This window comes from Sitodiplosis mosellana, unplaced genomic scaffold (assembly GCF_009176505.1).
Source record: "Sitodiplosis mosellana isolate CC-2019 unplaced genomic scaffold, AAFC_SMos_1.0 Smas_scaffold_6102, whole genome shotgun sequence".
In the NCBI taxonomy this organism is placed as follows: Eukaryota; Metazoa; Arthropoda; class Insecta; order Diptera; family Cecidomyiidae; genus Sitodiplosis; species Sitodiplosis mosellana.
In genome coordinates this window covers 423,212-438,033 of record NW_022601343.1, presented here as the reverse complement: position 1 = coordinate 438,033, position 14,822 = coordinate 423,212, and the positions used below count along the sequence as shown (strand labels likewise).

At 36.0% G+C, this 14,822-nt stretch overlaps 3 protein-coding genes across 52 annotated transcripts in view; 1 reads left to right on the top strand and 2 right to left on the bottom strand.

Moving 5' to 3' along the window:
• The window catches only part of LOC129573680 (rap guanine nucleotide exchange factor 2), a 35,074-nt gene extending 29,303 nt beyond the window's left edge, over positions 1-5,771 (top strand). For 21 of the 50 annotated variants that reach the window (XM_055454540.1, XM_055454542.1, XM_055454538.1 and 18 more), the window contains 9 exons: positions 54-1,307; positions 1,412-1,795; positions 1,881-2,075; positions 2,142-2,270; positions 2,354-2,575; positions 3,701-3,919; positions 5,087-5,221; positions 5,327-5,467; positions 5,580-5,771. In XM_055454540.1, coding sequence (XP_055310515.1) covers positions 54-1,307; positions 1,412-1,795; positions 1,881-2,075; positions 2,142-2,270; positions 2,354-2,575; positions 3,701-3,919; positions 5,087-5,221; positions 5,327-5,467; positions 5,580-5,611 — 2,711 coding nt within the window. In that variant the 3' untranslated portion in view covers positions 5,612-5,771. The remainder of the gene's footprint in view (positions 1-53; positions 1,308-1,411; positions 1,796-1,880; positions 2,076-2,141; positions 2,271-2,353; positions 2,576-3,700; positions 3,920-5,086; positions 5,222-5,326; positions 5,468-5,579) is intronic. The other 29 variants (XM_055454544.1, XM_055454572.1, XM_055454557.1 and 26 more) reach the window with 3 other exon arrangements.
• A 3,457-nt stretch (positions 5,772-9,228) lies between these two features.
• Positions 9,229-12,342, bottom strand: LOC129573682 (uncharacterized). Its single transcript, XM_055454593.1, has 2 exons — positions 11,532-12,342; positions 9,229-11,398 (listed from the first exon to the last, which is right to left on the bottom strand). The coding sequence occupies exons 1-2, from the start codon at positions 11,611-11,613 to the stop codon at positions 9,516-9,518; spliced, it is 1,965 nt and encodes a 654-aa protein (XP_055310568.1). The 5' UTR covers positions 11,614-12,342; the 3' UTR covers positions 9,229-9,515.
• A 522-nt stretch (positions 12,343-12,864) lies between these two features.
• On the bottom strand, positions 12,865-14,724 carry LOC129573677 (26S proteasome non-ATPase regulatory subunit 7). Its single transcript, XM_055454534.1, has 5 exons — positions 14,569-14,724; positions 14,232-14,456; positions 13,727-14,108; positions 13,543-13,636; positions 12,865-13,455 (listed from the first exon to the last, which is right to left on the bottom strand). The coding sequence occupies exons 2-5, from the start codon at positions 14,404-14,406 to the stop codon at positions 13,090-13,092; spliced, it is 1,017 nt and encodes a 338-aa protein (XP_055310509.1). The 5' UTR covers positions 14,407-14,456; positions 14,569-14,724; the 3' UTR covers positions 12,865-13,089.
• Positions 14,725-14,822: the final 98 nt, after the last annotated feature.

Here is a 14,822-nt window from a genome sequence, read left to right as displayed (position 1 = left end):
TTTTAGTTTCAAGCAAAGTATTTATTCTGAAACATGTCTCTTTGTTTACTTAGCCACCACAATAACAACCCCAACGCCAACCGGTTCGATCGGATCAAATTGTTCGATAGCCACATCAACAACATCATCGCATACGGGTGATTCAGCCTCATTAGCCAATGTTAGTGCAACAAACAAAACCAGCGGTAGCAATTTATACCATTCACAAAGTAATCCAGACTTAACAACGATCTATTATGAGGATTTGCGTGTATCCGACTATCCCGAGCATGTGCTCAAAGTGTACAAGGCTGATCAGAGTTGTAAATATCTGCTGGTACACAAAGAAACTACCGCCCATGAAGTGGTCATGTTGGCATTGCAAGAGTTTGGCATCCATGAGACTAGTTCAAATTTTTCACTGTGTGAAGTGTCGGTTGGCGACGGTGGTATGATCAAACAACGTCGTTTACCCGATCAGCTACAAAATTTGGCCGAACGCATCGGTTTGGCGGCACGATATTACCTTAAGACAAACGGTATTACAGAAACACTTGTACCTGATGACATGGCGCCGGAACTGGTACGCGAATCGGCTGTCCACTTTTTACAGTTGAATGCAAATGAAGTGGCCATTCAATTGACCGTTCAAGATTTTGCAATCTTCCGCCAAATCGAATCGACAGAATATGTTGATGATTTATTTGAAATCCCGAGCAATTACGGTGTGCCAATGTTGAAACAATTTTCCGAACTAGTCAATAGAGAAATGTTTTGGGTTGTGACCGAAGTGTGTAGCGAATACAATATGGTCAGGCGAATGAAAATTGTAAAGCAATTTATTAAAATTGCCCGCCACTGCAAAGAATGCCAAAATTTCAATTCAATGTTTGCAATATTGTCGGGTTTGGGCCATGCGGCCGTATCACGATTGCGTCTGACATGGGAGAAATTGCCATCGAAATATCAAAAACTATTCAATGACTTACAAGAGCTCATGGATCCATCACGGAATATGTCGAAATATCGGCAGCTTGTGTTGACTGAACTCAACGAACAGCATCCAATCATTCCATTTTATCCAGTTGTTAAGAAGGATTTGACATTCATTCATCTGGGTAACGATACATACGTGGAAGCGCTAGTTAATTTCGAGAAATTACGTATGATTGCTAAAGAAATACGTAGCTTAACGCATATGTGCAGTTCACCATACGATTTACTCACGATGCTCGAGCTCAGAGGACAACCGCCCAGCTCGGCCATGGTGGCACTCAATCAAATGGTACACAATGTACATAACGTACAAAATGTTCACCCACAAAAAGGTAAGTACTAAGTTGGAACTAACGTCAACACCAATTTCATTTATTGCCATTTTCATGAATTGCTCGTCTACAACATCCATTTTCAATCGATTGTCCATTTTCAGTGCATACGCATAATACGCATAGTAGTGGCATGTCTGCATTAGCGTCCACATTGGGCGCGCTAGCCGTAGGCGCATCAGGTCAGGCCACCGTAAAGAGGCGGAAAAAGTCTGCAGCAGCACCAAACCCAAAGAAAATGTTTGAAGAAGCGCAAATGGTGCGACGTGTTAAGGCTTATTTGAACAACATCAAAGTGATAACCGACGAAGACAACCTGCATCAATTTTCGCTGGAATGTGAACAAAGTGGCGGTTCGGCGCCGAGTTCGGTTACGATACGAAAACGTCATCCGTCGCCCACATTGTCAACCACCAGTTCGACCAGCTCAACGAGTGAGGGCAAAAAGGTTCAGATGGCCGGCGGAGTTGCTATTATTACAAATAACGGTAAGCTAGTTTCTTTTTTTTCTACTCTCCTTTTAGAAAGAATGACATTCAATGTGTACCTACTTTTTTTTTAAATTAATACTAGATCCACATGATCGGCGACCGCCAAAATTTGGGGCCGCATCACCTCAGGCAGTCAAAAAGCTTCTGTCTCTGTCGGAGCAAACAAAGACACGGCCGCACCAACCGCGATTTACCAATCTAATGACGCACGTTGGAACCGGTAATACAACCAACAGTTTTGGCATGTGCGCCAATACAACAGCGTCCATTGGCTTGGGTAAGTTACAATCGTATAATTGTCGGCTGAACCGCGTGTTTTAATGACATTGCAACTCATTCACAGTAGCCACTGATACACTTCGACAATCATCCGGATTACCATCACTATACTATCATCACAGTAATTCCGGTTTGCCAACGTTATCATCTAGTCCTTCGTCAACACCTTCGCCGAATGCTCATCGAACACAAGGTTAGTCACTTTTTCTCCAAGTCCAAAATCAAAAAATACCAAAGAACAATTCGATATTAAATCATCGTGATCATCCATTCCAGGTTCAGTGCCGTATTCAGCGCATAATTATGGATTTGGTAATCAAACGAGTAACGCATGTGTCAATAACACTGGGATCGCTTGTTTACCAGCTCGTGCTGTTCACGAGAGATCACATTCCGATGGAACAACCGCGCCACCATTGCCATCGGTGGATTTATCGATGGAAAGTAGCAGTGTCACATCACTGAGCAATTTACCCCTTCGTAAACATCCAATAACAGGTACAGCAACTTGAAATATATCCGGTTCTTAGGCTAATTTAGAGACGAAATGATACGATAGAACAAAGAAAACACCTTTCGCCATCGATATGGTGATGCATTTAGATTATTCATCGATATGTAAATAAAGAGAGAATTTGACATCGTATTCTCCTTTCCCAACGTAACTTTCTTTTAGAAACAAAAACCAAAATAGTGATGACTTTAGATTAGTCTTTTCAACATCTGAAAAGCGGTATATTGTCCGTTTATGTAATTTGTAAATAGATATTCCATGTTTAAAAGTACAAAGTGCTCTGTAACTATCTATCACTATTTAGAATCAATTACTCACTGTCCCTATTCTGTCTCGTTCAATGCATCATCATTTGCACGCAAACACACAAAAACCGCACACAGTTCACCAAATCTAAGCAAGAAAAAGGGTTTCTATCATATTCTAAACAAAAATACTGTTGAAATCATTTTTCAAAAACACAACAATACTATCAGCAATTGAAGAGTTTTTTTTTGCAAAGAATCGAACGCAGATTCTGTACATTTTGTATATCATGCTTACAAATGAGTTTTCCAATGAGTTTTCAACTGAAGAATTCACTCACTATTAATAAGTGAAATGTGTCACGGTGTCTGCTTGAGAAATCGTTACATTTTCTTTTCATCTTAAACACACATCACTGCACTGGGCTCGGGAAAAAAGGGGATTGGGAAAGGGTATGGATTTTCTGTTGTTTGTTGCTAAAATAGACAAAAAATGCTAGAAGTGGAGGACACTTTAATGGGATAACATAATTTGATTGTGCTATGATGATAAATGAAAAAAAAAGACGAAAGAAAATGTCTCGTTTTCTACAATTTCATTCATTATATTGTGAAAAATTGCAAAAAAAAGCAAACAACAAACCAAAAGTACAGATAAATCCCGTGTATCATCTCCACTTGTATTGTTTTTTACATTGAAGGGCGTTGCACGCACCTCAACATTCACAATACAAACTCAATGCGAGTGGAGACGCCTTATGAAAAATGGCACAGATTGCTAGTGCTAAGGTTTATCTGTACTTTGCTAGTCTTGAATCCGATTGAAATTCGACTGAATGAACCAAATTTCGAACCATTTTGAAGGCTCATTAACATCGAATGATAGCGGACATGGATCATACATTCCGAGTGGAAGTGGCAGCGGTGCCGTCAGTGATTTTCATTCCGATAACTTTAATGGCAGCAGTAACAATGGTGGTGGTGGTGGTCTATATCAAGTTGCATGTTCTATTGTTCACAATTCACCCAATGATCGTTTCCATCCGCAACGACGTCATTCGGCTATATCGCACGCATATCCAGGTATGTTTATTTCATTCAGGAGTGAGAGAGGGAGAGAAAAAAAACGGTGACGGTAAACAACACACAGCCAATTCGTGCTCATCATTGTTCCTGTGTGGTTATTCCATTTATATGTACAACCTGACACAATACAATGTGCACTGCAATGCAAAATCAATCAATAACCCCTTTTTGTTTTAGACATATTATGTTATTTTTAGTCAGTTTTAACCATTACATACACACATATCTACTCCAGACAAGCAGATGAATACACTAACAGTCCCGATTCCATTGAAGCATAGTAATATATAAACTTTGTCATGGGCACATAAACACACACAAACACACACATGCAACATCCAAATCGACCTATCGATAAATGAATACATCAATATATTGAAATGATAGGAACAACAACAACGACAAGAGAAAAAAAAACATTATAAATAAACAGTTTTCATTGATTTTCGCCAACGGATCTGACGACTTATTCTTTTTTTCTCTCGTTTCGGTCCGTTACACCATTTAACGTTATAACTACGATCGCAAAGAGAATGTGCCTTCTTTCTATCCATCACACTCTCTTTGTTGTGGAAAACCATTCCAATGCATGCTCATGTTATCGGCTCATATTCCAATAGAATGAATTCCTTTCGTACGATAATTTCGTTTTTACAACATTCATTTCTCAACTTTTCATATTAAAAAACTTGCTTCAATTTCGTAAAATTTATCCTAGTCTCTAACTCAATGATTGCAATAGATCTGTATTCATTTGGTTTAAGTTTTTTTTGTTGAAAATATTTAATATCTCTGTTTTGGAATATCTTCATATCTTCAACTCATTAGCTCTCAATAACCAAAAATTCTTCGTGGCTAACTACTTAGTTACAATTTTTATGAGGAAGAAAATCGATAAGTAAAAAATAGATTATGAACGCCTAAGATTGTATGGTAATTTTTAACTCGACGCGACTGATTTCAAATATTACTTTTTCACTGCTTTGGCCGATTGAGTGTTGTAAATCAGGCCAAAATTACTTGAAAAAATGGTAAAATTCGGTATTTGAAAGAAGTTTTAGTTTTTTTTTTTCAATTTGGTTACCTCGTTACTGTATTAATTAAGTTATAAATTCTGAAATTGATTTACTTAACCGACTAAAATGTTGATTAATTTATTCATAGGTCACAATGTTGGCATCAGTGCACCGCATTTACTGCCAGCGAATGCATCGCATGTGAAAAACTGTACAAATCTGATAGCTGGAACCGGCAATGGGGCAATAAACAGTGTCGGTGTCGGTAATCGTTTGCCACAAGGTAAAAAATACGAGCAAAAACGTTCAATGTTGTTAGTGTTGCGGTTTAAAATATATTAACATCAACATAAATGTCGTTTTGTGTCTCTCTCTTTGCTCCATTTAGTTCCGCCAGCGTACAATGTAGCTGCACAACGTGCTCTATTGCATCGGCTAGGGAGAGCGCATAGTCATGAAGGCGTAACGTCTTCCATAAGCATATCATCAGCACCGTTAGGCTTCTATCAACCCAACACTGAAGACACTGGTATGTCACGTATATAAACGAGCACAAACTCTCATTGTGGCTTCAAAATTCGACCAACCAGAAAATTCATTTATTAATCCAATTTGTTTTTTTCTCCGTGTTTTTGCTGCAGATGACGATGGTGCACAGGTGTCGGCTGTGTAAGCAAAATCAATCATCAAATTCAGTTTCCTTTTGTCTTTCCAATTTCATCAAGTAAAACATACGATTCATCAATGTACCAACTACACTTATTGTGTATAAGCCAAATATCAACAAGGAATTTTAAGCACAAAACAAAAACTATACATAACAAAAAAAGAAATAATCCCAAATATCAACAATCACACATGCATAAAAACACACACACATACACATACACACAAGCAATCGAACGTCATTCCTTAAATGATTAATGCATGCAGACTGGATCTAATTTAAATTGTAATACCGAACGCATATAATATCGTATAAACTGGAACGAAAATGCCAAAATACCCCCCAAATGCCTTCGCCTTCGACTTGTTCAATAAAATGAAAAATAAATGGAAGAGAACAAACACATTAACTGAAATGAATGAATTTACCCCCCTTTGTATTGCAAATGCAGCATATATTTATTGCATAAGTAAAAACAAAATTACACACCACATTGAGAACAATGGCCGAGCTTACAATCACTAATGCTATAGCTTGATGCTCGACAAACAACCAATTGTATGCAGTATATAATTCCTTATGAATAACACTTTTTTATGTTAAAATTTTTTTTAGCTCTGTAATGAATCTCAGCTTTCTGTGTTTATAAAATTAATTGAAATTATTCCAAAAACAAAAATGAGAAGAGAAATGAATCGCAACAAATTGTTATGATTATAATAAACAAAAGAAACCAATTCATTGAAATGAATTATTCTATAAATGTCACGATGAATGTGAACCATATAATTTAGATGAAAAAATAATTAGAAGAATTATTCTTGTCAAAAATAAAAATGATTTACCTATTCGAACATACTTACGCACGTGAAAAAAAACAGAACACTCATTTATTGTAAAGAAGAAGAAAAAAAAATGAAGAAAAAAACAAGGAAAAAAATCAAAAGCTTTTTAAATCATTTTCCAAAACAAAATGCATGAGCTGGTGCAAAAAAAAGAACAAGATTAGAACACAAAGATTATTTTTAATATTATTTTACATTATTTACAATATGAACTAGCTAGACATTTTTTATGTATTTCACTGCTATAACTGAAACAAAATGAACAATTCTATTATAATTATCCGCATTAAAATACGGATTTCACTCACATATTATATACACACACTAACTGAGTAGTAGCAAAACATTTAATTTGTGTAGCAAGCAAACCACATATTTACATGTATCTCTCGCTCTGAATCAATCAATCAGCCCAGTTTTCCAATTTTGAGGGTGATTCTTCTATTTCTCTATAATACTATCTTACTCTCGCTCTCTCTCTATATTCGTTTAATTGTATTTGCATGATTTGCTTGCCGCGGATTTATTAATTTTTCTTTTATTGCTGGCTATATCACTGTAAATAGAAACCTCTATAAAAAAAATATTGCGATAGTTTTTTTTCTTCAAGGCAGCATGAGTCAGGTTAATGAGAAACCAACCTTCAGAATATATTTAAAATGTATGGATCAAATCAAATGACAACAACAACATGAAACAACAAAAATATGAAGAGAAAACAAAAAATTTGAATTATTAATTTAGATGTATTTTGTATTTAATTACTATATTTTAATGCTAAAAAAAAATCAAAAAACAAGCTAAAACAAATCCAATATAATAAGTGACTAATTATATTATTCCAAAATGTGGAAAAAGCTATGACAAGATAAAAGCAACAAAGTGACGCTAAGTGTTTAAGATAGAGAGTCTGTCTATTCCAGAATTACCATTAGAAGACACATTAAAAAAAACTTTATTCGGAAAACAAAATAAGAACAAAGAATGAACAAACAAAATATCAGTGAGCACCGGAGATACTATCGCATGCCCGTTGAAACCAAATGGATTAACGTTCCAAAACAGGAATCATTCCGTGAAAAGACATAAAACAAACACAAAACAATTTAATAAAGGTTCTACTTCCTAGACGTGCAATTTATCAGTGATCAATAGCTGATTGTATGGAACCTATTTCCTAGGCCACCGATTGTTGAAAAAAAATCGGCGACGATTTATTGGTCATGATCGGACGCCTGGGGTATAGAACCTAAAAACAGGATAAATAACAAACCCACACATCCAGCAATATTGTGCGTATGCCAAAACTGAATGAACGCTAAGCTGACAACTATTTTACACCCTTCATGTAATAATCATACATATAAACACCATTTCATTTCTTTTTGGAGATCCACTTTACGATCATTGTGTGTTTATTTTGTACTTTCTCGCCGCGAGACATCGTAACGTAATTTGTTTCCCTGTATATCGACGAGAGCGCATAGATTGAAGATATGGGCAATGGCATTTTGTGATCGACATAAATGAAAGATTCTGCCGTATTGACCAATAACTACCAAAGTTAACGCAAACATAGCCCACACAATTTTATTGTTAACATCCGAATCCACACGATATCGGTCTCCATTAAGTTGTAACTATTTCTGTCTCTCTACAACTTCTTGTATACAGACACTTTTTTTTAGACAATTCAAACAAATAACAAGACAAATATAAATTTACTAAACAAAATGAGGATAGTTATTAGCAAATAATAACAACAACAACACAATAATATGACAATTTATTTGAAATGAATTGATAACATACCGAAAGCGTTCTTTTTATCTAACTACAAATAAAAACAAAATACGCAGACTTCGAGCACAGTTGACAGTTTTTTTTTTTGGTTTTGTTCTGTGCAACATTTTACACTGCATAAGTTATTAAAAAAAAACATATTATATATACCATAAACATAAACAACACACACAAACAAATCTCTCTTTTTACTCTTTTTCTGTCCATTTTCATTCACCCAATAGACACAAATACATAAGCCAAAATTTGACATTCAAACTATATGTTTCTAATTGTGTAAATGTTTAAATTTAAGCCAACTATTTGAAATGCTAACAAAACACATGAAAACAAAAGAATACTTGAGAACAACTCGAGAAAAAAAAACGATACACTTACAGGACCACAAACTATAGGCAAAGCAATCTTTTATGTAAAATATAATTAATTTATAAATCAACAAATAAATTTAAAAAAAAAATAAAATAAAACAATTCATCTCGTTTATTTTTAATTGAAAGTGAAGTATAACAAAATGTGAATTATGAGCGTACAGACCTATATCTACCGATTCGAAATTAGATGACCTTTACAAAAGCCAATTCAATTTAATTCATTTCTTCTCATGAGTTTGTACTCAAATGGTTGAGGCTCAAGTTTTTTAAATATGGAAATTAATGATACTACAATGATCAAATTCTATGAAATCAGATGATAAAATTCAGAACAAATAATAATTATGCAATACCTTTGGGAATATTGAAATAAATCCATGATATCTCTATATAATGTATTTGCTCCCGCGGGTCAGACATGTGATTTTGACCAGAAAGGTGATGTTATCCCTGATTTACAATATTTTATTCTTTACCCGTGGTTCAGAAATTGTATCGATTTCTTCCATTCGCTGTTCAGCAATTGCATCAAGGTTTTGGAACTTCTGAAAATTTCTGTGACAATACTTGATGCGTGATCTTCAGAAAGACATGTCGCATCTTCTGTGCGTTCAATACAAACAATACAATTTTTATTCTTCATTCTTTTCTTCAAAATAAAGTTCTTAAAATTATTTATTTTCCTTCAAATATGTTCTACATTCTTCAAGTGACATGTTTTTTTCAGTATCAATTAATTTTTGTTCGAGATGTGAAATAAAACCATTTATAGTTCAAACAGGAAGTAAAAGTGGCACAAAACGCAATAATTATTACAGAAACATATATATCAAATAAAGACCGACTCCTTAAAGCAAATTACATTATTACTATGTGAACATCTATAAACTAAGCAGACATGGGTGCGCTGCACTTGGTTGGCGAAGTGCCACCACCACTTAATAAAGTTAATTGACCGTTCGCTTCTAATTGATTAATAATCATGTGAACTTTGGTGCCCTTTGGCTGTACGCTGAACGAGCGCTTTAGAACATCCGAAGATGGTGCGATTGCACTTGTTTTGCTCAACTGTTGATTGTCTGATTGTTGTTGTTGCTGCTGCTGATGTTGTATCTCTGTCGTCGTATCGGTTGTACTGCTGCCGGATGATTTGCGCATGAAATTCGTTGGATTGGTCGACTGTCGTAATTTGGCCAAATGATTTGAGAAGAGCCACTTACGCATTGCGCTCAGTTGATATTTATTGGATGCGGCGTCAGTCGTCGTATCTCTCACCATTTCTTCATCATTTGTTCTTCGACCCGAAAAATACTTTTGTGATTGTTCTTTCAATTGTGTCGATAATTTACTACGAATTTCATCATCGATTTTTAAACGATTGCTGTCTTGTGTTGAATCCTCTGCCGCTTTTGTTTCATTGCAATTCTCTTTTTGCACTGAAACCAGATCATAATGTTTCGCATCGTCGGTTTTGTGAACAGGTTTTTTCGGTGTATCGTAAATCGATGAAATATCATCGATTCGAATGGTTGATGCAATCGATTGTGACAGTGATTTTTTCACTGGCAACTTTGGCCCCTTGCTTGTTGCCGTTGTTGTTGTTGTTGATGTTGTCATCGTTATCGTCTTGGGTGTTGTTGGAACATTTTTGTAGTATTCTTCTGGTTCTTCGTACACACCTTCACTATAGTTGCAAATATCGACGGAATGGTCTCGTTCAATGTTTGACCGTGCACTGGATGTGGCGGTGGTGTCAACGGTATCAATGTCTCCAGTCAAGCGATCGATATCAGTGTTTTTCAGATTCAGTGGCGGCTTTGGTAGTTTTCGTATCTGTGCCGTTGCTGTGAATGTACTCTCAATGTGCGGTAGACCAATACTCAATTGTTTCAACAGATTGATCCAATGCTCACAGTGTTCAGGCGTTTCAGCGACAAAACAATACGATTTTGCATCCTTTTTTTTATTTTTCTCGTCCAATTCAAATTTGCATGGATTTCGTTTACATTCGTCGGGTCGTTTATCATCATTCTTTGTGGCCCTGGGCTGATCCGCACATGCTACAAACTGGTTCAGTGGCAGACATACTGTTGGCTTCAAATCGGTCGTACCACCAGCATACATCAATAGCCACCATTCGTAATAGTCCGTGTTCGTTTGCTTTGACACCAGACCCGTGTAGTATTTTCGCTTGAAATTCATATTAAAATGCCGAATAAATCGCTTGCATCGCAAGTGCATCGTGAGCCAGCCCACTTTTGGCGAGTGCATGATCAACAAATGTGCGGCAGGTAAACCGTTAAATGGACAGTCTTTTTTACTGCCAACATCATTTTTCGAAGACGTATCCAAGTTTTGAATCGATGTCACCGCCGCAGTATCATTAACCGTTGGACATTTACCATTCCGTTCGACCATATAATTGTCGTAAATATTATCATCATCATTGCATTCTTTCGATGCTTTGCTACTAACATCAACATAATCATTGCGATTCGAATTTCCGATGGACTTTTTCAACTCATAACTTTCATATTTTCGCACACTCATATCCAAATAGGATGTATTCTCTTCCAATTCACCAATATTATTAGTTGTATGCTCAAATGTCGTTGATGTCAGCGGTTCCTTTTTGGATTTGTCAATAATTTCGTTAATTAATCGTAGCACGTCTGTTGTTCTCTCGTAAAGGTATTCCAAATTGTCAAAATCTTCATATGTAGTCGTGTTTATTTTCGTTTCAATGCGATTTTGAAAGTATCGATTCGAATCTGTAATTGAAAACAAAATAAAAAAAATCGAACCGTTGATTAGCACACACGCACTTATTCCCAAATTAATTTCATACACACAAAATCAATATTCCAAAATCGTAGCATGATGACAGAATTCAAAAACAAATACCTTTCAACAAATCACGAATTGTTATAAAATCAGCGATGGTTGCATCAACGCTGGAGGTCGTTTTGGATTGCATGTCATCCATTGTGTCGTATATTTGGTGAGTGATAAGTAAATAATCAAAGGCGTAATTAATGTTCAACGCCGTTATCGAATTTGGATAAATATGACCAAAAAAAAACTTTCACAAATTTCACCATTAACTCGATCGAGTTCACAATTTATGTTCAATAAATATTCAATGTAAAACAAACGTTATTCGAGTCCAACTTAAATCGGTTATTAACCATTTTAGAATTGATTTCAAAGAAAACGTTCACTTCACTACACTACACTTTTGCTCTGTGTGTCTCTCTGTGCTGGTCGACCAGTTCAATAATGGTACTTTATAAAAATAAACCATAAACCGCCACTGCGATGACATCAAGAACCTTCTGCGATCGCGAGAAATTCTTCCGAATTTAAAAAATTCGTCTACGCAGAGAGCCGTTTGCTTTGCGACGCAAATTGTGACACACAGTACCACATCTAATAAGTAGTGTGCGCATTAATGGGTGCTAACTGCTGAGTGCTCACATTCCGACAGTCAAAGTAATCGAATCTTGAGTAAAATATGTGACCAAAGCCGATTCGAATTAACATGCGTTGTCGTTGCTCATGTCGTTTTACACTCTTTAATTGTTATTTCACATGTGTGTGCGCTCGCGCGACGCACATCGCAACTCCTCCGGAGTTTGAATCGGCTTCTATGGGCTATACCGAAAAATAAGAAAGAGAATATAAAGGAGCACAGAAAAACAAAAAACCGATAGGCATGTGCAAACAAAAATTGACGAGAAAAAAAACATATTCATGTGCATATGCGCGTGCTATACCCCCAAGAGTGTACGTTATGTGACTCTCAATGTATTGCTTGGATAATTGTTGGTATTCTTCGGCGTTCAATCTCATCTTTGTAAGCCCATTTCGTATTGAAATTCGTTAAATTTTCGCTATACATCTTTAAACGTTCAATGACACAAACGAAGTATGTTATTTGGTGTTTGAACATAAATTTTCATTTTACTACGTTGTTTGCAGCAAAACTTGACTCACTCCTACCATTTAACGCTCGTAAGTACTAATAAAACGGTTAGTTGAAAAAGAACAAGTGTGTCATTCATGTTACACGAATTGCAGTCGTACTTTCAGAATTCGCTTTTCAAACTTGATTCCACATGTGGCTTAAACGATTCAATAAACTTTTGCTGAAAAGACGCGATATTTTTTTTTCAATATTTTTTATTTTTTTTTACATTTGTTAAACTTTATTCATTTCTTCGTTTCACATAAACAGTTTCTTTTTTTTATTTCTTTATTAGTGAAATAATGAATTTATAAAAAAAGGGAGAGATGATCGAGCGTTAAGTATTCCGAAATGGACATTTTTGGCTCAATAAATAGACAAAGACGAATGAAAGTGTCGCCTTTGAACGATGTAGAAAAAAAGAAAAAAAAAGACACACGCGCTGCTGCTGCTCTTTGAATCGATGCGATTGCATGAGATGATCGGGTGGGATCTTTACTTTTTCTTTTCGTCTTTCGTTTTATCGGTTTTTTCATCTTTTTTCGCCGTTCCATTGGTGGCCGCTTCCTTATCATCTTTTTTACCGTCCTTGGAATCCTTGTTATCTTTATCCTTTTTATCCTTGCCTTCATCTTTCTTACCCTCCTCAGCATCACGATTGGTCAGTTTATTGTTGATCAAATTGTGTAGCGCAATGATCGATCGCACCATTGATGCTAAATAAACAACCAGCATTTGATCATTGGTTTTCACGTACATCGTTTCGGTAAAGTTGTCTGTCGTGACATCGGGCAGTAGATTGAGTATATCTTGCAATTGGTATACGATTTGGTGATTCAAGGGCAGCTCGCCATTGCCCACCTATGATGCAGAAAAGTTGAATTGTTTTTGAAATGTCACCATTAAGTATTGAGTAGAAAAAGAGTTAGCCATTAGCGGAATACTCACTTTAATCAAATACTTTTTGATATCACGCAGTTGAGCGTTCAGCCCTTTCAGGCCAAGCAATTGATTTGTAATTTTTTGCGACAAACTGCCAACTCTGCAAATAGTCAAAAAAAAACAATTAATCAAATGTTCTAGTTCGTATTGTTTTGGGTTTCTTTCGAAAAATTCTACTAAATATGTTTACCGAGTGTCTTTGATGTCACGCAGTAAATGCTCTACACCGACTTCTTCAGCTTCTTCGGCGCCAATCTCGCTGGGTACATGCTCGAATGTTTTTGATGTTGGTGTACCATCTTCGTGCACCTCTTCAACGGCAATATAGGCTTCCGTTGGAAGGCCAAGATCTTTTGGCTTGGCATCGATGATAACGAGCACTGAATTCGGGCAATATCTACGGATCAATTCGTTTACAGCGATATCGTTTTGATGCAATTTTGGTCCGGTGTGATACCAACCGACGACACGTTCACGAGCATTCACCTTCTTAAACATAGCATACATACTATCCAAATAATCATGATCCAAGAACCAAACCGATTTATCTTTATCGTCTTCATCGAATGGAACTAAATTTTTGCTCGCGAAAGACGGAAAAAGAAATTGAAATAATTTTTGATTTTCTGATTGGAAATCTTACGTACAATGTACGTGTATGTATTATATTTTGGGTTGAACAAACACACACTTACCGGCAAAACTATTCGATACATCGAGTACACCTTTCTGTCGCCAGCAACCAAGTAAAACACCAACAACACGTTTCTGATTGCCAATTTTACCCATTCGATTGAAATGATCGACAACGCTGAGCAAAACCAGCGGATGCACAATCACTTTATTTACAACCACACTTTCTGACGGCATTTTGCGTTAAAATATCTATTTGTTGATTCTGTGTGCTAGCGAAATTCAACCTAAAAAACAATTCACAATTTATTATCGGATCGATTGATAAAAACGTTACGGATTCGATTTGAGCTGCCAAATTTTTACAAGGTTGGCCAATCGAAATTTGGATGAACTTACTATTTGTTTTTATTCAGGATGAAAATTGAAATCGTGTAACCAAAAAATGCTCACTTGTGAGTCGCTTGCGAATGACAGGACACAATTTGAAGAAACTGCTTGTATACGTACTTGGATCGGTGTGCAGATGTAGTTGTGCAACAATGATATGCACAATCTAGAAATGGATGCGTTCAATTCAAATATTTTCAAATGATTTGTTTTGTTCATTTCTAAAGAGGAAATTATTTTGTTGATAAAATTCCACAATTTAT